We start from the raw sequence: 22,219 nt of genomic DNA, 5'->3' as shown, positions 1-22,219 counted from the left end.
TGATTTTCATTAAATAAATTTACTATCTTTCTAATACATTGTTTAATTAGAATATAAATTATTAAATTGCACTCTTTAAAAATATATATTATTTGCAAATACAGTAATAAGGAGAGCAATTGATAATTTAAGCACGGGGAAGAACATAAATGTCAGTGTTATGTCAAGTAGTCAACGGCACGGCTAAAATATCAATGTCAATGATTTCCTAATCATATTCAAAAACTTTTGCTCATATTGCTTAAGGATTTAAAGGGATGTAGGAGTTCTATAAAAATGCCTGTGTCGGGGAGAGCCGCATCAGTTAAACCAGGCTCGAAAGCTTGATTGAAGCCCCTTGCCTGAATAATCTCTCGTGCATATGTAAATGAGGGCTCGCTTGTAGCTTGCGAATGTGTGAGAACGTTAAATTGATATAAAGAACTAACGGAGGACACAACGCCCTCATCTCTGTACTCGAACTTATTATACATCGACCATATATTTTATATACGTATAAACGAAATCCTATTATTGTTATACTCATCGAGACGGCTTGATAGTCAAGCACATCAAGTTTTACCTCATTTATATACCTTTTTCTTCTTACCTATCTGTTATCATAATGACTGCTTTTTTCAAATATAAAATAAACATTTTAATAGCTTGTGCTGGCACTTTATCTGTAAATTCATTCGGTACTCATTTCGTCATTTGATCGCTATATTTATTAATTAATAATGGTAAACAAATATCTTTCCGGTTTTGTCTTAAAAATTTTCAAAAATCTCAGATCTCGACATTAAAATTATCAATAAATTAAAATAATCTATTTTGACGTTTTATGCGCATTATAATATTATTAACATATCATCATAAAACAAAAAAAAATGTATATCTAAGGTAATAACAAATATATATATATATGCATAGATTGATATTTTTTACATTTCTATGATATTTTCTAAAAAAAAACATAGATATGTAAAAATCCTTAATTAATAACAAAAAAAAAAAAATATAGAAATTTATTTACTTGACAAATTTTTCGTCTTTTTTCAAACTTCATTATGCCAAGCTATGAACTAATATTTGTATTATTTTAAATGTACGTGTTAAAAATTTATAATTTCGTTTGCATTTAAAGGGAAAAAATTATTTAAGGATTTTAAAATAAATTGACAATTGAATAATTCATAATTTATTATTTAAACATTATTCATAATTTATTTATTATTCGAAATAGAATTATGAAACTACCAATCTATTTAAATTTAACAGGAAGCTTTGCAAAACATCTTTCAAATGATGAATATGTCTTGCGGGTTAGTGGAAAGTTTGTTGGTTTCAACAAAATGAATCTCGAATTGCTCGAGTAATTGTAACTTTTAATCAAGTTGAAACATTACGTGATATAACACCGAATGACAATTTGATATTAACGCTTTCGCAATTATCATATTTAAAATGACAACTATGAATATTATTACTTGGAAATTCGGATGAATTATTATTCTTATTCATACATTTTGTAATTTCATTGTAAAGTTGACATTTTAGTTAAAACAAAACTCATTGCATTTATTAATAAATACATTTATTAATTTGCATTAAAGAAGAAACATAACTTGCAAATTTAATATGTACATAACAATAAAATACTCTATAATATTGTAATTTATAAACTTTATTATGATTAATATATATTCACATTCCCTTCCATGCAATTTCTTTAAATATATCGATATTTCTTAGGAAAAAAAAAATATAAATTACAGAAAATACTTTCTATTAATTATTATTAAATTGCTTTATATTTCTTTAGCTTTCTTTATATTTCTTATGCAAAATTTTAATTCAATAATGACATAGTGAACAAAATTTATTAAATTAAATAAAGTAAATAGTAAAATGTTGTAAGTTGATGAAAAAAACATAGAAAATTCATTTGACGTTTAATTTGAATGTATCATATGTTCTATCAGCAAATATAGTATTAAAACACTAAACAAAAGACGACATTTTATTAGTAACTCTGATTATTCATGGACAAAATTGGCTGAATCAGGGCAGATGTTGCAAATTTATTGTATAATATTGTTCAAGTAGAAAATCTCCTACTTACTTTATTATAAAATAATGTAAGTTTAATTTTACATGAATAAATACATGGATATAGGAGTACTATAATATTAGAAAAATTAGGCATTTTTTTTTCATTTGATAAACCCTTTCAGTGCATATTACCCAAGAGGGTAATTTTCATTCATATTAATTACCGCAGAACTCACAAGTCATGTTGCAATCAGCTACCAATAGTTTGGAAAGACATTTCTTTCATTTTTTTACCTAAATACTCGTTTTATAATTCACGAAACTCTGCTATCGCAAAGGCTATTTCCGGTCCTCACTAAATTGTGCTTGAATGTTAGAGTAATTGTTTCGCGTGAGGAGACTATTGTCCAAATACACTTTATTCGTTTTGTCTTCCTTACATTCTTTCATTCTCTGTTCTTATTTTTCTCCCCTCTCTACATTTCCCTTTCTCTCTCCCTCTCTCTCTCTCCCTCTCTCTCCCCTCCCTCCCTCTCTCTCTCTCTCTCTCTCTCTCTCTCTCTGCTTAACAATAAATTAATCCACGAATATTTGCATTTAGGTCACGCGTTTCTGATTTTTTTTGTTTTTCCGAATTTGCGAACTCATTTATTAGCGCGCATGGAGTAGATTTCACGATTACGTTTGTAACCAAATGGATCTTATCACAGTTAATTATCTGCAGTATATAATTATTTTATTATAAATTATTATTATTAATTTAATTGCATCCCATAACAAATGAAAAATGTTTGATATAATGTAATACTTATAGTAATTATTTTCTTCAGTGATTTTTTTAACCATTTTATTAGGAAAATTATCCGTATGGACCTTCCCTTCTTTCGAAATAATGGTTTAATTAAAATTCAGTATAATTTATACTTGCAGTATGTTTGTAAATAAGACTTCAAATATTACGTTTCTACTTATATAAAATTATTCGAACTGTATGCAATCCAATGAAACATAAATGCCATTGAAATAAAGTTTCGAAAGTTTTAAAATGTGTCGTTTAAATTTTTATTTTATCTATATATCTGATGATTCTGTATATATCTTAAATTAATACCAGATATAGATAATGAGATATTGAATATAATAGTATTTTATTTTAATTTAAATGAGTGTTTCATAACAGATAACAAATACCTGTTATTTCATTTCTTACACGAACATTCGGCATGTATATCAATTTTCCAAAATACAAAAACTATAATTTAAATATAAAACAAATGTTTCACTATTATGTTGCTATTGTCTAGATATAATTTTGTATACTTTTTTGTTGAATTAGATGTTAAACTATAAAACTGGACAACAGCATTGTATACAACAACAAATAAATAATATACAACAATTAAACTATTATTTATAATTATGATTATGTATATATATATTATTATATAATTTTGTATTTCCACTATAAAAACAATTTATTATTATCATATTATACATACAATTTAATTACATTCATGTTTATATTAAATTGCAATTAATAAGCTATAATGCATAGTAATTTAAACTTTATATATTATTGATTTATTTTACTATTGGTTTTGTTTTATGGTTAGTATTTTTTTTTATTTAATAAACATGAAAATAACAAATAAACAAATTATCCTGTAAATATAATTTATTAAATATTCGTTGAAAATTATTTCAATCAATCTTATGTTTAAAAGTGATTTAATGAATAAATTTGAATTTTTCACTCACACATCTGAAGTATAAATTATTGGAGTTAATCTTTTGGCCTCAAAATAATTATAAAAAATATGAATGATTTTCACGTTTTTTGAATTTCAGTAGTAAATATTAATTCTATTCGTTCTAATTCATTCGCAATCAAAATAATTTAAAATCAATTATTTTTATTTTTAATACATTATCAATATTTTTAAATTTTTGTGGTTAATTTTTTAGATACATTGAAAATTGATAAGAGTTATTCCAAATGACATATTATGAGATATATATATATATATATATATATATATATATATATATATATATTTCGTAATTATAATTTCATTAATTGTATAGTTTATTATAAAGTTATATGTTTATTATAAATACAGATTTTAATACAAGGATACAGAAGATTAAATTCAACCTTCAAGTAAATTTAATTATTTTATAACACTAACATATAAATTTCATTTAATAATAGAGTCAGCTGAAGAAGTTAGTTATTATTAAGATATTTGAATGACTCCATCCAATTTATGTATTAACTTAAATATTTTTAATATAAAAGTTGTGTCACATCAGAAGTATCAGTTATTCGTAAAATTTGACTAGTAAGATAATAAATTTTAAGAAGATTACTTAAATTGAGTTTTCTTGAATAAATAAGCGATTATCGCTGAAGAAAGTATGTAGATGTCAAAAAAGGATAAAAATTAAAAAGAAAAAGTTTTAAGCAGTGAAATAAACTATAATGAAAACAAAGAGGGAGAGAGAGAGAGAGAGAGAGAGAGAGAGAGAGAGAGAGAGAAAGAAAGACTTAATATAGGCTTTAAAGTTAATTGATTCTTATTGTATTATATTTTACGAATAATTAGAATTTTAAATTTAACCGTTTTAATATTGTCTATTATAAAGGTAGTATTTAATAATTTTGGTTCTAATCCCTCACTCACATCGGCATTGTACTCATATTAAAAGTTTGAAATAATAAAATTTCTTTTTGTTAATCAATTTTATGTTAAGTTTAATGAAATATATCAAAGAATATATAGAAAAAAAAATTAATAGATCATCTGTAAAACTATTAAAAATATTTTTGATAAATTTCTTTACATACAATAATAAATTACATACGAAAATATTATAATTAATTTTATATATTTTTTATTAAATGCTCCGTTGTTATTGCATAAGAATTACAATTTATTTTAAAAATTGTATTATTTATCTAAATATATTTTAAAGTATATAATTTAAATAGTATCGAGCTTAAAAATTGACTATGTAATAGCATTGATTCGCTTGATTCAGAATGAGGCAAAGAAAATGAAATACGAATTAATTATGTTGTAAAATAAAACCACTCCGACATAAATTTGAAAATAGTTTTAAATTCACCTTATATTTTTTAGTTAGATGTAACTTTACAAAAAAAAATGTATTAAAATTGACATTGTCATGGAAAGAAGTTTATAAATTCATATGTTGAGCTCAATTTTTAGCTTTCAAAGATATAATAGAGATGTATTTTAATTACATTTACAGTTTTATTTCTTTCTGAGTCTCTTATTTGAAATTAAAATTTACACCAAAAACGATGAATTGTGTGTGAAAAATAATTGTAAATACATATGATAGGAATTAATATATATCAGAAATAATTTTTTGTTTTTTGTTTTATAAAGTTCTTTCATTGGCTTTGCAGTATAAATAAAAATAAAAATTCACTGAGGTTTAATTTCATAAATAATTTAAATAAATAACGCATTATTATATGATTTATAATAACATTTTCGTAATTGTTTAATCTTATTATAAATATAATATAATTTAAAAATGAACAGTATACTTCTTAAGTAATTATACATTCTAACCTACAACATGTAAAAGGTCTTCAGAGAGATATTCGAAGAATAATGAAAAAGATATAACAGTGGGTAGTCAAAAGGGTACGGATAGTAGATTGTATTCTAAAACGAATTCGCACATAACACAGAATCGTACGAAAAAGTAAGGACAAGAGAGAGCAAGAGAGAGCGGGAGGGAGAGAGAGGGGAGAGAGAGGGGAGAGAGAGAGAGAGAGAGAGAGAGTGACTCATAGAGCAAGAAATATGGCGGGAAATGGAGTAGTAAGCGCCGGCTCCTCCATAGGCCAACAAATTAACTTATATCTTCCCACGTAATTGCCGCTTATGCGCTGCTCTCCTCTTTTTTTATTCTGCCTTGCCTTGCCTTCTTTCGCGATTGCTGTTCAACACGCATGACCGCTTATTCGCGCACTTTTGCTCAGATAGTCAAAGAACAGAAAAGAGGTGGACCCATGTTAGAAATAAAGAAGGGGCAAGGGACAGAAAGACACAAAGAAGCATAAAAACATCAGACGAACTTATAACAGCAGGAGCAGGAGCAGTGGTGTCGAAGGAAGGTAAAAAAGATTGGGACTACCGTCCGCTCACGTCCCTTTCTTTTTATGCGATGAATCTATTGTTTCCTGCATTAGGCCATTTATTTTCTTTTCTTTTATAGCTCAATCTTGGTTTCCATACCAATTTGAAACCGACTTAAGAATTACGTTTATAATATCTGATTTTGTATTCATCAACAGCTTAATTAACACATTAATTTATAATATGAGAACAAAATTGAAGTAAGAATTCTAAAAAAAATTTCAGGTAAATTAAATTGGCCTTAGAGGTATAAGGGGCTTGAGCGTTGATCTGAAAATATCGATGTTACCAGGATTTAAATTCCATTTTATCATTTGTTTTCTTATATTTTTTATTTCGTCATGATAAACTAATATTGATTAATCGATAACAAAACAATAATGTTTAAGAGCGCTTGCTGAAGTAAAATTTAAATCAAATTATAAAGGATATACGTTACTAATTATTTTTAATTAATATTGATATTATTATTTATATATTAGCATTTACTTTTTAGTCGATGTTTATTATTATTTATTCTTTTGATAAACTATTAATTCAATATAGTAATTATCAAATTTCAAATTATCAAATAAAATCAAAAGTATTTAATAAAGCAAAGAGATAATAGAAACTTAAATTAACGTGCGAATTTATAAATATATTTTAAGATTCACATCATTAAAGCAAAATGTGTAAATTCATTTGCGCAATATATTTATTATATTCATAATAAATTGTCACTTGGAAAGTGTATTAATTTCAAACGAGTAACTGATAAAAATTTTACAAATTAAAAAATATAGAAAGCTATGGTATATACAACATTATTAAAAATAGTAAAAAAAAAACAATCTATTATAAATTTAAATAACTATTATACGGTATAAATAATCATTTTCTCAAAAAGAAATCATTATTAAAATTGCTTATTTTACATTAAATATCATAGAAATTTCATATGTGCTATTGGAAAAATATATTAGATTCATAAATGTATTATTTACTTGACTAAATCATGAACATTTTCAATAAATATTCCAATAATTTTCACTACTGATTTTGAAATTTTTATTTTAATTAGATTCGTTAAATTTTATTTATAATGAAACACACATGACATGTATATATATATATATATATATATATATATATCTATTTATTTATTTATTTATTTATAAATCCATCCATAAATAGTTAAACTCCAATTATTCTTTTTGCTTTATTCTAGCAATCGAAATGATATACATAAGATATATTACACCGATACTAAAGACCTTCTCTCCTTAATAGGGTCCTTGTTTCTATAAACGAGCGTTGTCTGCAAAGAAGCTCACGTCGAAACTTCGGTTACACACGTCTCATGGGACCACGGCTGCGAAGGGAACCGCAGACTCGAGCATCAGATTGACTCTCTCTCTCTCTCTCTCTCTCTCTCTCTCTCTCTCTCTATCTCTCGCTCGCTTGCTCGCTCTCTCTCTTTCACACACACGCACGCACACACGCACACACGCACACACGCATACACACACACACACACACACACACTATCTCACACTCGCTCAGTCTATCTGTCTCTCTTCCTATACCTTCGTATACCTCCCTATCCCTTTTGCACTCTTTTCCTATCTCATTCTCGCTCTTTCAATCTTACACCAATATCTATATACAGCTAGCGATTTCTGCATTTTTCAGAACTGCCTACGGTTTAAGTCGCTAGCACGTTTTGCGTTATTATAACGCATAAAGAGGAATTGAAGGAAACGATAAGAAAAAAGAAAAAGAAAGGTCGGTAAGGTGATCAGGTTTACTCTTTATGTAAATCGACTCCCTCTCGAAACGAGACATAATCACTGTGATCGACTATCTTACATTATGTGCAATTTTCTATTATGAGCCACTTTATTGAAGAACTTATTATGGTGATCCCAGTTTGCTTAATACATTATTATTACTTTTTTTACATGATTACTTTTTTAATAATTTTATATTCTCAGTCGTTATAGATTCAAATAGACATCTTTCATAATTAAGATTGAATAAATGATAATATACACATACGTAGGAACAATAAAAAAGCATGAAATTGTATTAACTATAAAATTATTTTTTAATACGTTATACATTTTATATTGATTTGCTATTTTAATTTTCAATGTGAATTTGTAAATAACATAATTTAAAAAATAAATTTTCGCATTAATAAAAAAATACAAAAAATTAGATTGAGCATAATTTCAAATTTTTTTAAAATATTTTGCATGTCATATTCTATAAAGAAATATAGTAAAAAAGCATGGTATTTAACAATAAAAAACTAACGAATGCACGTTATTCTACATAAATAATAATAGTTCTGAATATTTTACGAAAGATGTTAAGGATTTATATGTTACAAATACTTTCAAAAACACATAATCACTGCATAAATATAGTTGAGAAATATTTAACAACAATGATTGATAAATTAACACATTATTTTTCACATGATATTAAGAATTTCTTGATATTAAGAAGATTATCGGTATTTAGAATAGTTTAAGTTAATTGAATGAAGAATAAAAAAATGGTAAAGTCTATCAAAAGTTTTCGTTTTGAACATTTATTGTATTTATATAAAGACAGAACGTTTTATAAATAATATTTATTATTATTTGAAATTTTATTTACTGCTTATAGAGATCTAAATTCCTTCAATTTATTAAAAAAAATTCAATTACATGTTATCTCTATTCTATTATCATAATACTGGCATCTACAAATATTAAATTTTAATTCTATATTATAATAAATATTAAATTCAAAAATATTTTAGCACATAGTGAAGTTACGATTATTCATTTTATGATTTATTTATTCCACACATAATATTAAAATCTATTTTATCTATGGGGTATATTTGTATATAAAACTAATATATACTACAGTCTTGTAGATAGTTATAAAAAATAATTAAATAAAATGAATTTTATTAGATTTTTGCATTCTTATGTAATTAAAATAAATAAGATTATTTCTATACATATAAAATAAAATAAATATTTCGTTTTATATTTTAAGACTGAAATTTAAATGATTTTTTAACTGAATTTTGATAAAAACGTCCGTACTATATGAGCACTAAACATAATAATTGTAGCCTGTATAATTGTATAAATAAGTAAAATAAATATTTTTATAATTCACCTATATCACTTTTTCAAATTACATAGTTAATAAAGATTACATGTATACATAGATTTAAAAGAAATATGAATTTTTGAAGTAAGAAAACGGCTAATTTAATTCTTGAATTTTTAAATTTTTCATACCGAATATCTTATTGTACTGTTTATTGTTTTTTTTTTTTTTTTTTTTTTTTTTTTAAGAATTCAGTTTACTTAATTTCAAATGTATTAACTTACATTATACAGAATATAATATAGACGTCATATCCTTCAAATACATTTATTCAGGGATAAATATTATATTTTTGGATTTTTAATAAATATTGATGTAATTGTTTATAGATTATTAGATTATTTAAATTCATTAAAATTAAAACTCTTGTATGAAGAGGAAATAGAATCAATTATTTTGAAAATCTACATACGTGTTTATAAATTTTTATAAAATACATATTCTATATTTATAATATATTTATAATAAGATACATCAAAAATAAATTGAAGAAGCATTTTAAGTAAAAATAAAATTTAACGATAGAAAATTATTAAACACAGTAAGATTGTCAGTAAAATTGAAAATTTCTTTCATATTTATCGTATTTTAATACTTTAAGGATACATTAAGCTGATTTTAAAAGTATTTTTTTAATAACTGCAATGAGACGGGTATCAAGACACTGAACACCGTTACGTGTAATTCAACTCGGGCACCGTGTACATTGAAACCATTAAATTCACGCATTTAGATAATTGAGTCTCTCAAGCAACAGAAAATTTATCTTAAAATTATAATTTATTTCGCAAATGTATAGTTCAATGTTAGGATTATTTTGAGAACTATTATTCTAGATCCATATAATTTTTGGATAACTCTATTTCAAATATTAGTAATCAAATCATATAATAGTACTTATAAATAAACGGATTAAGTTCCAAGCAATTCAGAATGCACAACAATATAAAAATTTTTTCTAAAATAGTGCGAATGAGATGATCGTTGAATGGTTCTTTACAGTTCGTCCAAGACTTACTTAAAAAATTTTAATTTATTCTGTAAAAATATTTAAATTATTATTAGATAAATTTATATTCACTTAAAACATAAAGATTGGAATATTTATCGAATTGAATTGTTAATTTGTTAATTTTCTATCTAAAATAACTGTATTTTTTTTTAAATCTTGCATCATAAAATCAGGAACCATTGTACAATGATATACATAACCTATATTTCGAAAATGTATATACAAATTTATATAAAATATCTAATAAATTCAAATATTGAGCTTCACTATTGCAATATATTGAATATGAATAGTGTAAAATATTCTTTAATTTCTGAATTCTCTGCCATTAATACACGATAGATTCATTAAAAGGATTTTGGAAGTTAGAGAGGGTATATATAATTATACTTCCCATAAACTATTGGAGCAAAAGATCTGCTTTATGAAAATATTAATCAATGATGATTATATCATGTTGAAGAAAAATAAGGGAAACTTTAATGTAACAGTTCGTAAATACAGTGTCCATAAGTTGGTTGAATAGAATCAGTGACATTCAATGTGGCAGTAGAACTATATTGAATATTTCTAGTAATATATATTCAATATAGTTAGTAATAGGTTAAATAGCACCATTAAAATTTACAATATTGATAAGATTAATCGTGAAGATACATTAAATTAAAATGAAAAACATTAGAATTTAATAACAGTGTAATATTCTTTTAAAAACAGATACTAAATTAAATCACAACTAGTACATTCGATACAGTAACATCATGCCTCAATTTTTTATTTACATCAAATTAGCCTTGACATTGCTAATGAAAATGAATTTTAAACCGAATAAAATATATATCTTATACAAAATGTTAAATAAGCCGATTATTGTGATGCTTTTTATTACGACATTAGAATAATAGTGATAAAGATAATATTATTTCCAGAACATTCAATATATTTCATAATTGTTAAATTTAAACATAGCATTTTTTTAAAATGTAGTGAAAATTTATATTTATCAAAACTTTTATCATCATTAAAGTGTGACTATATTTAAAAGAATACAGTACTTAGCAATTAGACATCATTGAATTTAAAAATTAACATAAAAAATTTGGTTAAATTTTTTCCATGTACCATATATATGTGCCATACATCTTAATGTATGATTTTATAATAAAATTTTCTAATCGAAATTTCGCAATAACAATTTTTGATAAAATTCAATAAATAAGATAATTTGTCTGCGATTATCAAAATTTAAACGATAAAATTGGAATTAATTCTCGAACAGCTTAATTTGAAACCAATTATTTCAAGTGGTTTTAGCAAAGGTCGTGCGAAGTTTGTGGAAAGAGGAGTGCGTCTAACTCTTCGGTGCTTAAATCAAAATTTAAAGTATGATTATTTTATTTTTATCTTTAAATACTTCAATAACGCCACTCCTAAATTACATCATCCGAGATATATATATATATATATATATATATATATATATACACATATTATTTAGTCATATAAAGATTTATTAGAATTTAAAATAAAGTTAAATTTATTTATATTAATATATGACTATTAATTACGATAGATAAATTACATTTATTTCCAAGGAATCTAGTCGTTATGCAGTATTCTTTTACAAATTAACCTACAATATTTCAACCATTAATATAATAACACGAGTTAATGGTATGTTATTAAGAAAGAAATATTTAAAATTTAACTAGATAATTTGAAATTATAATGATCAAAAATTATTATTTGAATATTAGTTTGAATATTACTTTGAATATTAGTGAATGTTTTAGGAGCATAAGACACTAGTTTATTAATTTTTTTAATAAATTTTGAAAAATTTGTAACGGAATTTTTAGATTAATACATTCATTTATCTGTCGACTAATATTTGTTTAATATGAGAAATAAAATGTACATACATTATTATTTCACATAAATAATTTATATTGACAAGTACCGTACATTCTTCTCAAATGTTCCTTCTTATAATTTGAATTATTTGATTTTATATCTTTGAAATTTTTAACTTATCTAAAAATTAAAATTAAGATATATTTGTAACATTTTTGTAAATTTGATATTGTAATCAAATAAATCACAAAATGAAATTGTACAAATTTTTTGTAAACAAAAAAATCAAATTCATAAAAATTTAAACAATAGATTTTAATTTACTATTAATAATTACATATTATTTATTTTTAGTTTTCATAAAATACGGTTCTATTTAGAATGTAACGCTAATCAAAGTATATGTGCGATAATAATATAGTCACTACTGTCCCCGACCCTGACCTTCATCTTGCTCGCATAGATAGATTCAGGCCAGCTGTTTATTTCTTTGTCTTTTTCTTTTACTTGCTCTCTCTCTCTCTCTCTCTCTCTCTCTCTCTCTCTCTCTCTCTCTCTCTCTCGCACACACACACGAACACACACGAACACACACACTCTCTCTCTGCCCTTTCTCTTCCTGTCTTTGAAGTATCAAAATTTCACTATTATATTTATTCCTTTCATATTCTCCAATTGCTAATGTAATACATACATTTTAATTACAGTAATATATTCTTAATTTTTGAGAAATCGCATGATCCCTTATAATATGTATTTCAAATAGCTTGGAATACGATCAATCGAGAATAGTTCAAATAAAACTACTTTTTTAAATTCCGAAAGTTTATTCTGACGTTTGTTTTTACATTTAATAAAAAGTTCAATCATTTTCGTGCTCAAATAAAAGAAAATTTTTATACACTCGCGTATAAATCGTTTATTGATTTATTCTCTCTCTCTCTCTCTCTCTCTCTCTCTCTCTTTCTCTTTTCTCTCTTTATTATTAACAAGTATGTTAATATTACACAGTAGTATAATATTGTTATAGTACAAAATACAATAGTACAATATTGTATAGTATTACTAGTAGTAGTATTAGCAATAGTAGTAGCAGCAGTAGTATTGGCAGTAATAATAGTAGTGGTACTAATGATAGTAGTAGTAACAGCAGCAGCCGCAGTAGTAGTAGCAATAACAGTAGCATTAGTAGTAGTAGTAGTAGGAGGAGTAGTAGTAGGAGTAGTAGCAATTATACGAGCTTTACTACTTATGACTGTGCTGCCAATTATTTGTAGATATATAAGGATACATTAATTTCTACAAATTAATAAAATTACCGTAAAAAACTTCACTTAACGGAACATTATAAATGTGTGAATGCGAATGGGAAAAATTAACATGAATTCAATTTAATATCTAAATGGATTTTGACACTGTTTTTTGTTTCGAAATATAAGCATCGTCGCTTTGTAAGCATAACAGATTTTGCACACGGATGATCGACCGGTCGATCAAGATCGATGTGTAAAAAGTAGCATGCTGCACTTCTGCGAAGAAACATACTAGAAGAAACAGTGGCAGAATTGGAAAAAAGAGTATAGAGGCACAACTGCGAAATGAAAGAAGAAAAGAGTTCCAAATACTACGTTGCATGTTCGCATATGTGATGTGCATTGATACATAAAAAGAGAGAAAGGAAGGTCGGTTACGAGAGACAAAGAAAAATGAATTAAAAGTATGTGTTATCGTTGTACCATGTCAATTAATTCGTTTGCTTTTTACTGAGGATATTTAAGATGATTATTATTCTAGGCTAATAATAGCAATGTAGCGTATTACTTAAAACCATTAATTTCAATGTATAAAATTAATCTATGTAAAGGTTATAGGAGTTTATCAGTAATGACAGATTTTTAGAAATTTAGTGATTCGTTAATGTGCTAATATTATAAAAGATAACATTATTTAGCATATTATATTCCTATATGACATTCGAATTAACCTTGATGAAGCAAATCTTTAAAATGCATAATATAATACTCTCAATCAATTGAATCGACAGATGATAAACTTCATTGTATTTAAATATTGCCAGAGATGAGCTTTGAAGAGGACAAAATTAAATAAGAAGTAAATGATCTATCCAACTTAAATTTTTACATTTTAATTTTTTTTAATTGTAGTTGAAATATACAGTATTTTAAGACATTAGGAATTAATTAATAATAAAGATAATAATAATAATAATAATAATAATAACAATAATAATAATAATAATAATAAGAAGAAGAAGAATGATAATAATATTGAAAAATTAAAATCTATTAAAAAATAATTACACAAAATTGAAGCGATTAATTAATTCTTCAATCTACAGTGGGTTACTTAAATTATGTCATTAAAGTCAATGAATAATAAGATAATAGTAATATTATATGATACATTAACGATGCAAATATATTATTTGCAATGCAATCACATTATGGTTTGAAATTAAAGAAAATTACCGTCATTATTTCATTTATGAAAAAAATAATCTTAAACGAAAAAAATTCTTAAGATCTTCCAATTTGGTTTCACTTAATTTTGAAGATATCAAAGTAATGAACATAGTGATGTTATAACAATTATGGTAAGATAATTTTATTATATTTTACATTGAAATTCATGGTAAAAAGAACATTAAAAAATTAATATTTTCTTAAATCAATTATATGATTCCTACTTTCTTTTTTTACTTATAATATTTCAAAGCTATACTCAAATACACATAGAAAGATCTCAAACTCTCAAGATAGAACAATATAATTTATAACGAACGATTATAAAATTAATTCGATTGTAATTGAATTGGATTAGAACCTTGTATTCGGGATATATTTTATATTCATGTTATATATGCAAATGTAATACGTATGAGAGGCTATAAGAACTTGCATTAGTTGTAGATACACTAATGAATATATGTCTGATCCATACAGACGGCGATGCACAGAAATGCGCAGGCATTTCTCTCTCTCTCTCTCTCTCTCTCTCTCTATGTATCTGTCTCTCTGTCCCCACCCTCTCACCCTGTCTCTCACCCTGTATCTATCTATCTATCTATCTATCTATCTATCTATCTATCTATCTATCTATCTATCTATCTATCTATCTATCTATCTATCTATCTATCTATCTAACTATCTACCTATCTATATCTCTCTCTCCTCTATCTTATACACATATATGTATTACCTGTACGAGCATATGCATATTTGTTAATATATCCCATTATAATTCATTACATGCAATACACACACAAAAGATTTAAGTAAATTAATTAAAGACAAATAATAATAGTCAAATAATAAATGTTATATGAAGATATATTTCGATTCACAAGTATTTTTCCGATTATTTACTATTATAATTAGCATTAATGTTACTAAAATATTATAAAATTTAAACGTTATTCAAATATTAAAATAAATATTTCTATTATAATATATATAAAAAAAGCTATAATAATGACCTCTGGATAATAATGTAAAACATTCTTATCTTAAATATTTCTAAATTTAATCAATTTAATGTAACAAATTTGAGGTACATAAAGTATTGGTATCAAAAATCACATATACTTTTAAATAATTTCAATTTACGAAAAGTACATTTGATATCGCATTTTCTATCTATAAAAGTATTGGATATGAAGTATTGTACTAAACAATCAATACCTTGATATACGTATTGATTTTTCTGTTGTAATTTGATATGATTAATGCATATAAAAGATGTAATTTTCTTTAATCGACATCGGTCAGAAATTCACGTTGTGCAGAATAACATTTAAATTTCAAAACTTACGGAGAAAATAGCGGATTTAACTAAAAAGTAAATTAAGGGTAAAATTTGAAAGACACTCATTTATTAGATTAAAGGAAGAAACAAGATTAAAAGTTGAAACAAGTATTTGGAATAAAATAAATACATTATTGTATATAATATTAATTAAAGCATATATATGCTTATAACAATTTTATTTGCCTTTGCTTGCAAATCAGTGCAAATACACGCAAAATAAACGATATTATTTTTTATGTTTGCAACGTTATTTTCTAAGTTTTAACCTCCATAATTTTCTTATTATAAATGGAAATAAAGTAAAGATATGATTTTCAATTATCATAGTATGTAAAAGATTTCGATTCAATACAAATGTTTTATTAACTAAATGAATAAAATACTTCACAAACCGATTCTAATATAAATAAAGTTAAAACTGCTTTTTTAATTATATATTCCTATATACTTAATGTTATTTAATTATCTTATTATGGTTAAAGTACTTTTTTAATATTTGGTTTCAAATTATTACTAATATATGTTCCTGATTTGAAAATATAAAATTCTCTCAATTATAATTATGATGTAAATAAAAATTTGTGATATCATTACTCGTTCTTGTCATTCAACAGATTATAGCATAAAGTGATAAAATAATTTTTCGCCAATAAAACTTAAATCTTACATTCAAAGACATAAAAATAAATACAATTGAAATTGATTGCTTTATTCATATTTATAAATTATGTATAAATATTTGTAAAATAAAATATTTTTTTTTATTTATTTAACTAAAAAATTATATTCTATGAAACAAACAAAATTTTATCTTCTATTAATTCTACAACAGAAGTTACGGTTTATGAAAGCTTTCTCAACATCAGCTTTTTAAAAAAAAAAAAAAAAAAAAAAAAAAAAAATAGTTTAATTCTACTAAACCTATATACATTATTTTATATAATAATATTGATTAAACGATATATGATTTGTTGTACATAAATTATCAATAATAGTCTTCATTATTTTTAATTTTTAATTATTTTTCACAATAATCATTAAGATTCAACATTTACAATGAAAATTGATTTATATTTGGAAATTCCTATACGTATTTCCGAGCTTTATAATTTCGAAAGTTAATATAATAAATTTAAATCATTGTTAACTCGGTATTTTAAAAGAATATTTGATTAAAAAAATTTGGTTTTTACTTAAATATATTCAAATAATAATCGTATTACGTCAAATAGAATCTTTTATTTTATTTTAATAAATATATTTTATTTTATTACATACTACTTTCTATATTTATAATTTACATTTATGAATAATCTAAATAACATAAAAAAATTTTCGTGGTTTATTAAAATTGCATCTTCATTATTATATGCAATTTTGTAATACATATGAATTTGTTAGTAGACAAATAATTAGCTGTGAATTAATCAAATAATATTTTAATATATTATATATCTACATTTTAAAAGCACTTATGGCACATTATATGTCTATTATATAAGAGTTTCGAATATAATTTAGTTTTCAATTCAATATAATTCAGTTTCAGTTGCTTTCCGTATTTAAAACGATGGAATAAAATATATCGATACTATTAATAAAAGTTTTACAATTAATATTATACTTTAAAATTTGTTACATTCATCGGTTGATAAAAATGTTAATTTTATTTAAGAAAAATACAAAGCTTTTATTGTGCAAAATCATTAATATTTATCAAGATTATTTTACATTGATTTTAGCTTAATAATTACTTTATGATCATTCAGAAGAATATAAATGTCAAGCCGTTTGTTATTATTTAGAAAAAACATAACGTATGTGTAGAATCGTGTTTGAATGTTTCAAATATTAAATTACAATTAAATCCATTATTCAATACTATTAATCTTAGCCAACGTAGATTTTTTTGAATCTGATAAAGTAAATAAATAAGAATAACAGACTTGTTTGTAATTTTCGTACATTCAATAATCTTTATGGATAATTGATAATATATTATAAATCTTTAATATTATAATGTATTATATTACCCATAGTAATTTCAAATTTGAAGTTTGTAGACAATAAAAATAATTGAATTATTATGTATTATATTCGATAGGAATTTGAAAATTGTAGTTGGAATAGAGTATAAAATAAGTAAACTAATTTACTTAATTAATTTTTTTATTATTTTACCATAATGTTTTTTTAAATAAAAAAATACTGACATTATTTAGTGTACTTTATCTTATATAAAGTATTTTTACAATCATTATTTGTCATATAAGCAAATAATTTCCGTTAAAAATTACATTTATATAAAAGTATAAAAGTATATCGTGACGGTTTATTGGAATATGTAAAATTTATTTTCTAAAATCGATGGAGTCAAATATCTAAGGCATATGCAATAGTAAAATTGAAATAAAATTGCTGGGCTGGAAAAACGGTATAAAACGAGCCGTTAAATATAACAACGAACTAAAAATTTAAATGTATTAAGAAACTTTTATTAGTTATTTTTCATTAAAAACCTTATTTGTTTGATTTTAATGGAATGAAAGGTTTGAACTGAATGGAATAAGTTTGTAAAATATAGATATTGATTCGTGTGTTAATTGTTTATTCAATGATATTTATTGTTTTTAATTAGAAATACGTGTCAATAGAAATGGCTTGTAATATGAGTTGGTTAGAAATACAGATAATGCGAAATAATGAAATTACATATATATATATGTATATATATATATATATATATATAGAGAGAGAGAGAGAGAGAGAGAGAGAGAGAGAAATTAAGTAAATACAGCATAGACTTACGAGGTTGCGGAAAAGCAAAGACACTCTCTGTCTTAGCAGCGAATTCATCGATTTCCTCATGATGTGTGATGCCAGGCTCTAATGGCTGATCGGCCTGCATCCCATACATGTCCATGAGCTTAGAGATCGGCGGAATCCTTGGTAGAGCTCTGCCTGTCATGTTGGGAGCCTGTTTTAAACCTAACTTGTTCAGTATTTGTTCCTTTATCGCTTCGAGACTCATTGCTCTGATCTCTTCATGCATGCGACAAGCGTTACAGCTACTTCCCATAGCCAGGACGCTCTTTGTCGTACCAAAACCGTAGTATAACCACCTTGTGAAAGAGAACTTCACCGAGGTATCAAAAATATAATCGAGATGACCCGGGCCGTCGAATGCCCCGAGTAGTACCAATGAAAGTAGTAACACGCTCTTGATCATTTTCTCTCAATGATCGACACCCTGCTTCTGCAGGATTATACTATGTTTTCTAAGCGCTATCGTACCCCTCAATTAAACACGAGGAACAGCTTCATCATTATGAGCTTCGTGAGTCTCTCTCTCTCTCTCTCTCTCTCCCTCTCTCTCTTTCTCTCTCTCTCTCCCCCTCCCTCCCTCTCTCTCACTCTCTCACTCTCTCTCTCTCTCTCTCTCTCTCACTCTCTCTCACTCCCTCTCTTTCTCTCGCATACACAAACACGCACGCACGCACGCACGCACACACCCACACATGCGCACACACGCGCGCACACACATGTACCCACACCCGCACGCACGCACGCTTTGTTATTATACTAAATTTTCTTGATCCGTTTTTCTGAATATTTGTCTTCTTCTATCGGGAACTTATTTCGGTACTGACTCAATTTTTCATAAACTTTTAAACCGTTAAAGTTTTACTACTTAAAGTTCACTTATTAAGAGTCTTTTTATTTTAATCAGTTGTTGAATAAACTGTAATAAGTATTATATTGATTTAACACTGACATCAAGTACGCTTACTATTACAAATTCAAGGATTATAAAGCTTAAGTATTTTTTCGATATACTTTTACCTTATCATTACATTTGCAGTTATGCACTTATTTATTGAATGTTTGAAAATTATTATTTTAATACAGTTTCAAAATAAGAAAAAGTTTATAGATATATCACTGCTGCATACAATTATAATTAAGCTTCAAAGATTATTGGGTTGATTGTCAATAAAAAACTCATTAACTACTTGAAATAATAGAACTTTTTAGTCGCCAGTTTACATAAACTTTACATAAACTCTATTTTATATCTTCAAGTTGCACTGTGACTTATGCTATGACATGAGATTTATCCTTTCCTTACATTGATGTCATTCGATTTTCATTTCAAAAACAGCCAGAAGTGGATGAAAAATTAATACAGTTATTCATACTCTAACTATGTATGTTTAGCCTTACAGTCTTTTAATTTCTGTCTTAATAAATAATTTCAAAATTTATAAACATACTATCATTCAAAGTAGTATTAGCAAAAATAGTAGGCCCATTCAGTCTATGTTTCCTCTCCTGAAGCGGCGGCGTCGCGATGGCTGTAAACCGTTCAACCTCTGTCACCGATCTCCGTCACCTCCTTCTCCTACAATTTCTCCACTACCACCTCCTCCTCTTCCTCCTACTGTGGCAATCGCAGACTGGCCTGTATCGATGGTGACTTCTTCCTCGTTCTGGGCCGTGACAACGAATTCGCAGCAGCAATAGCCACCTCGTCAATTAGCTTCACGAATATCCTAACCAGTATTATTTGATTCCTTTGAGCATCATTACGGGATTCCAGCTCCAAATTTACATCTACAACACTATTTTCTATAAATCTATTTTCTACACTGCAACGATGTTCTTTCCTCATTCACGTTCAATATTATATTTCATTTCAAAGATCATTATCCAACGATTGTACAATAAGAATATCTTTTTAATATTCTTTCAATTAGTAAGAGCATCACAGTTGAAACGATCGGTGAAAATCAGTTGCAATGTTACTTTATAATCGATAAAGTAAATTTATGGATAAGTAAAACGATCTTTTATATATCGAATCAGTCACATTTATCAAAGTACTCGTGATGATGTTTCCTTGTCGATAATCTGTTGCGAACACCAGCGTCCCAGTCTTATGGAAATCATTTTACAGTAAGCTAACTTGTACACTTCCTCTTCCTCTCATTATTTCTCTTAGTTTCATCCTACCCGTTCATTCATCTAATCTTTTCGTTTGCTGTTTTACTTTACGCAGATAGCACCAAGCACAAACGATAATACGATTAATGCTACGACTTCCATCTACTTTGTATAGGCACTGATGATATCGCGATATACGTTAGTTCAACCCCTTTGACTTCTTCTTCTTTTTCTTGTAGATTCTCGCATCGACACTTTATATAACTGTTTAATCCCCCACTCTTTATCCAATTCTTTTTCTTGTATTTCATACATACACGCGGCCTTTACTTGTAACACTTTATCTTTCTTTTTTTATTTCCTAAAAATTCTTGCAATGAAGAACTCATCTGCTTTCATAATAAATTGAAAATAAAAACATTCTTGACTGAAAAAGCATATCCAAAAGTGCTTGCAATGTAGTGGATGATGTTTGCAAAGGGAAGCAACGAGGGTTCTACAGGTGAGGGGTATCCCAGCTGCCGGTCGCCTCGCGACTTAGTGGTTCCGTGGTGAAAGGCACTGTATGCGTGGAGAACTCGGAGAACTGTGCGATTGGGGGTGCGCTCTCTCTCTCTCTCTCTCTCTCTCTCTCTCTCTCTCTCTCTCTATCTATCTATCTATCTATCTATCTATCTATCTATCAATCTATCTATCTATCTATCTCTCTCTGTCTCTGTGTGGTGTCTCTCTCTCTCTCTGTCACCTACTCTCCCACCCTCCCGTTCTCTCACTCACTCGCTCACCCGCTCACTAACTCACTCCCTCACTCCTCCTCTTCCCCCTTACGCTCTATCACCCTCTCGCTCTCTCTCTCTCACCCTCTTTCCCCTCACGCTCTATCACCCTCTCGCTCCCTCTCCCACCCTCTCCCGACCTCTTCCACCCTCTCCCTCCCCCTATCTCGTTCTATATCTCTCTCTATCTCTCTCTCTCTCTATCTCTCTCTCTATCACACTCTCTCTATCTATCTATCTATCGTTCTAACTCTCTCTCCCCCGATCCCTCTCTCTCCCTCTCTCTCTCTCTCTCTCTCTCTCTCTCTCTCTGTCGTTCTCTATTTTTCCCCGGAGGATTCGCGAGCAGCTCGCGATCGTCGTCGGTGGCGGCAACAACGGCCAATGCGTGCGTGCAGCACTGACTATCGTCTCTGTAGATACAAATACGAATA

General features: G+C 26.5%; 1 protein-coding gene across 2 annotated transcripts in view; it reads right to left on the bottom strand.

The window, feature by feature from the left end:
- The window catches only part of LOC105359726 (growth/differentiation factor 8), a 37,172-nt gene extending 17,765 nt beyond the window's left edge, over window positions 1-19,407 (bottom strand). For both annotated transcript variants that reach the window (XM_011496382.1, XM_011496383.1), the window contains exon 1: window positions 18,874-19,407. In XM_011496382.1, the coding sequence (XP_011494684.1) occupies window positions 18,874-19,294 (421 nt within the window). In that variant the 5' untranslated portion in view covers window positions 19,295-19,407. The remainder of the gene's footprint in view (window positions 1-18,873) is intronic.
- Between the last annotated feature and the right edge of the window lie 2,812 nt (window positions 19,408-22,219).

This window comes from Ceratosolen solmsi, unplaced genomic scaffold (genome assembly GCF_000503995.2).
Source record: "Ceratosolen solmsi marchali unplaced genomic scaffold, CerSol_1.0 scaffold29, whole genome shotgun sequence".
Taxonomy (NCBI): domain Eukaryota; kingdom Metazoa; phylum Arthropoda; class Insecta; order Hymenoptera; family Agaonidae; genus Ceratosolen; species Ceratosolen solmsi.
Note: the sequence above shows the minus strand (reverse complement) of the source record. Positions and strands in the feature narration are given on the sequence as shown.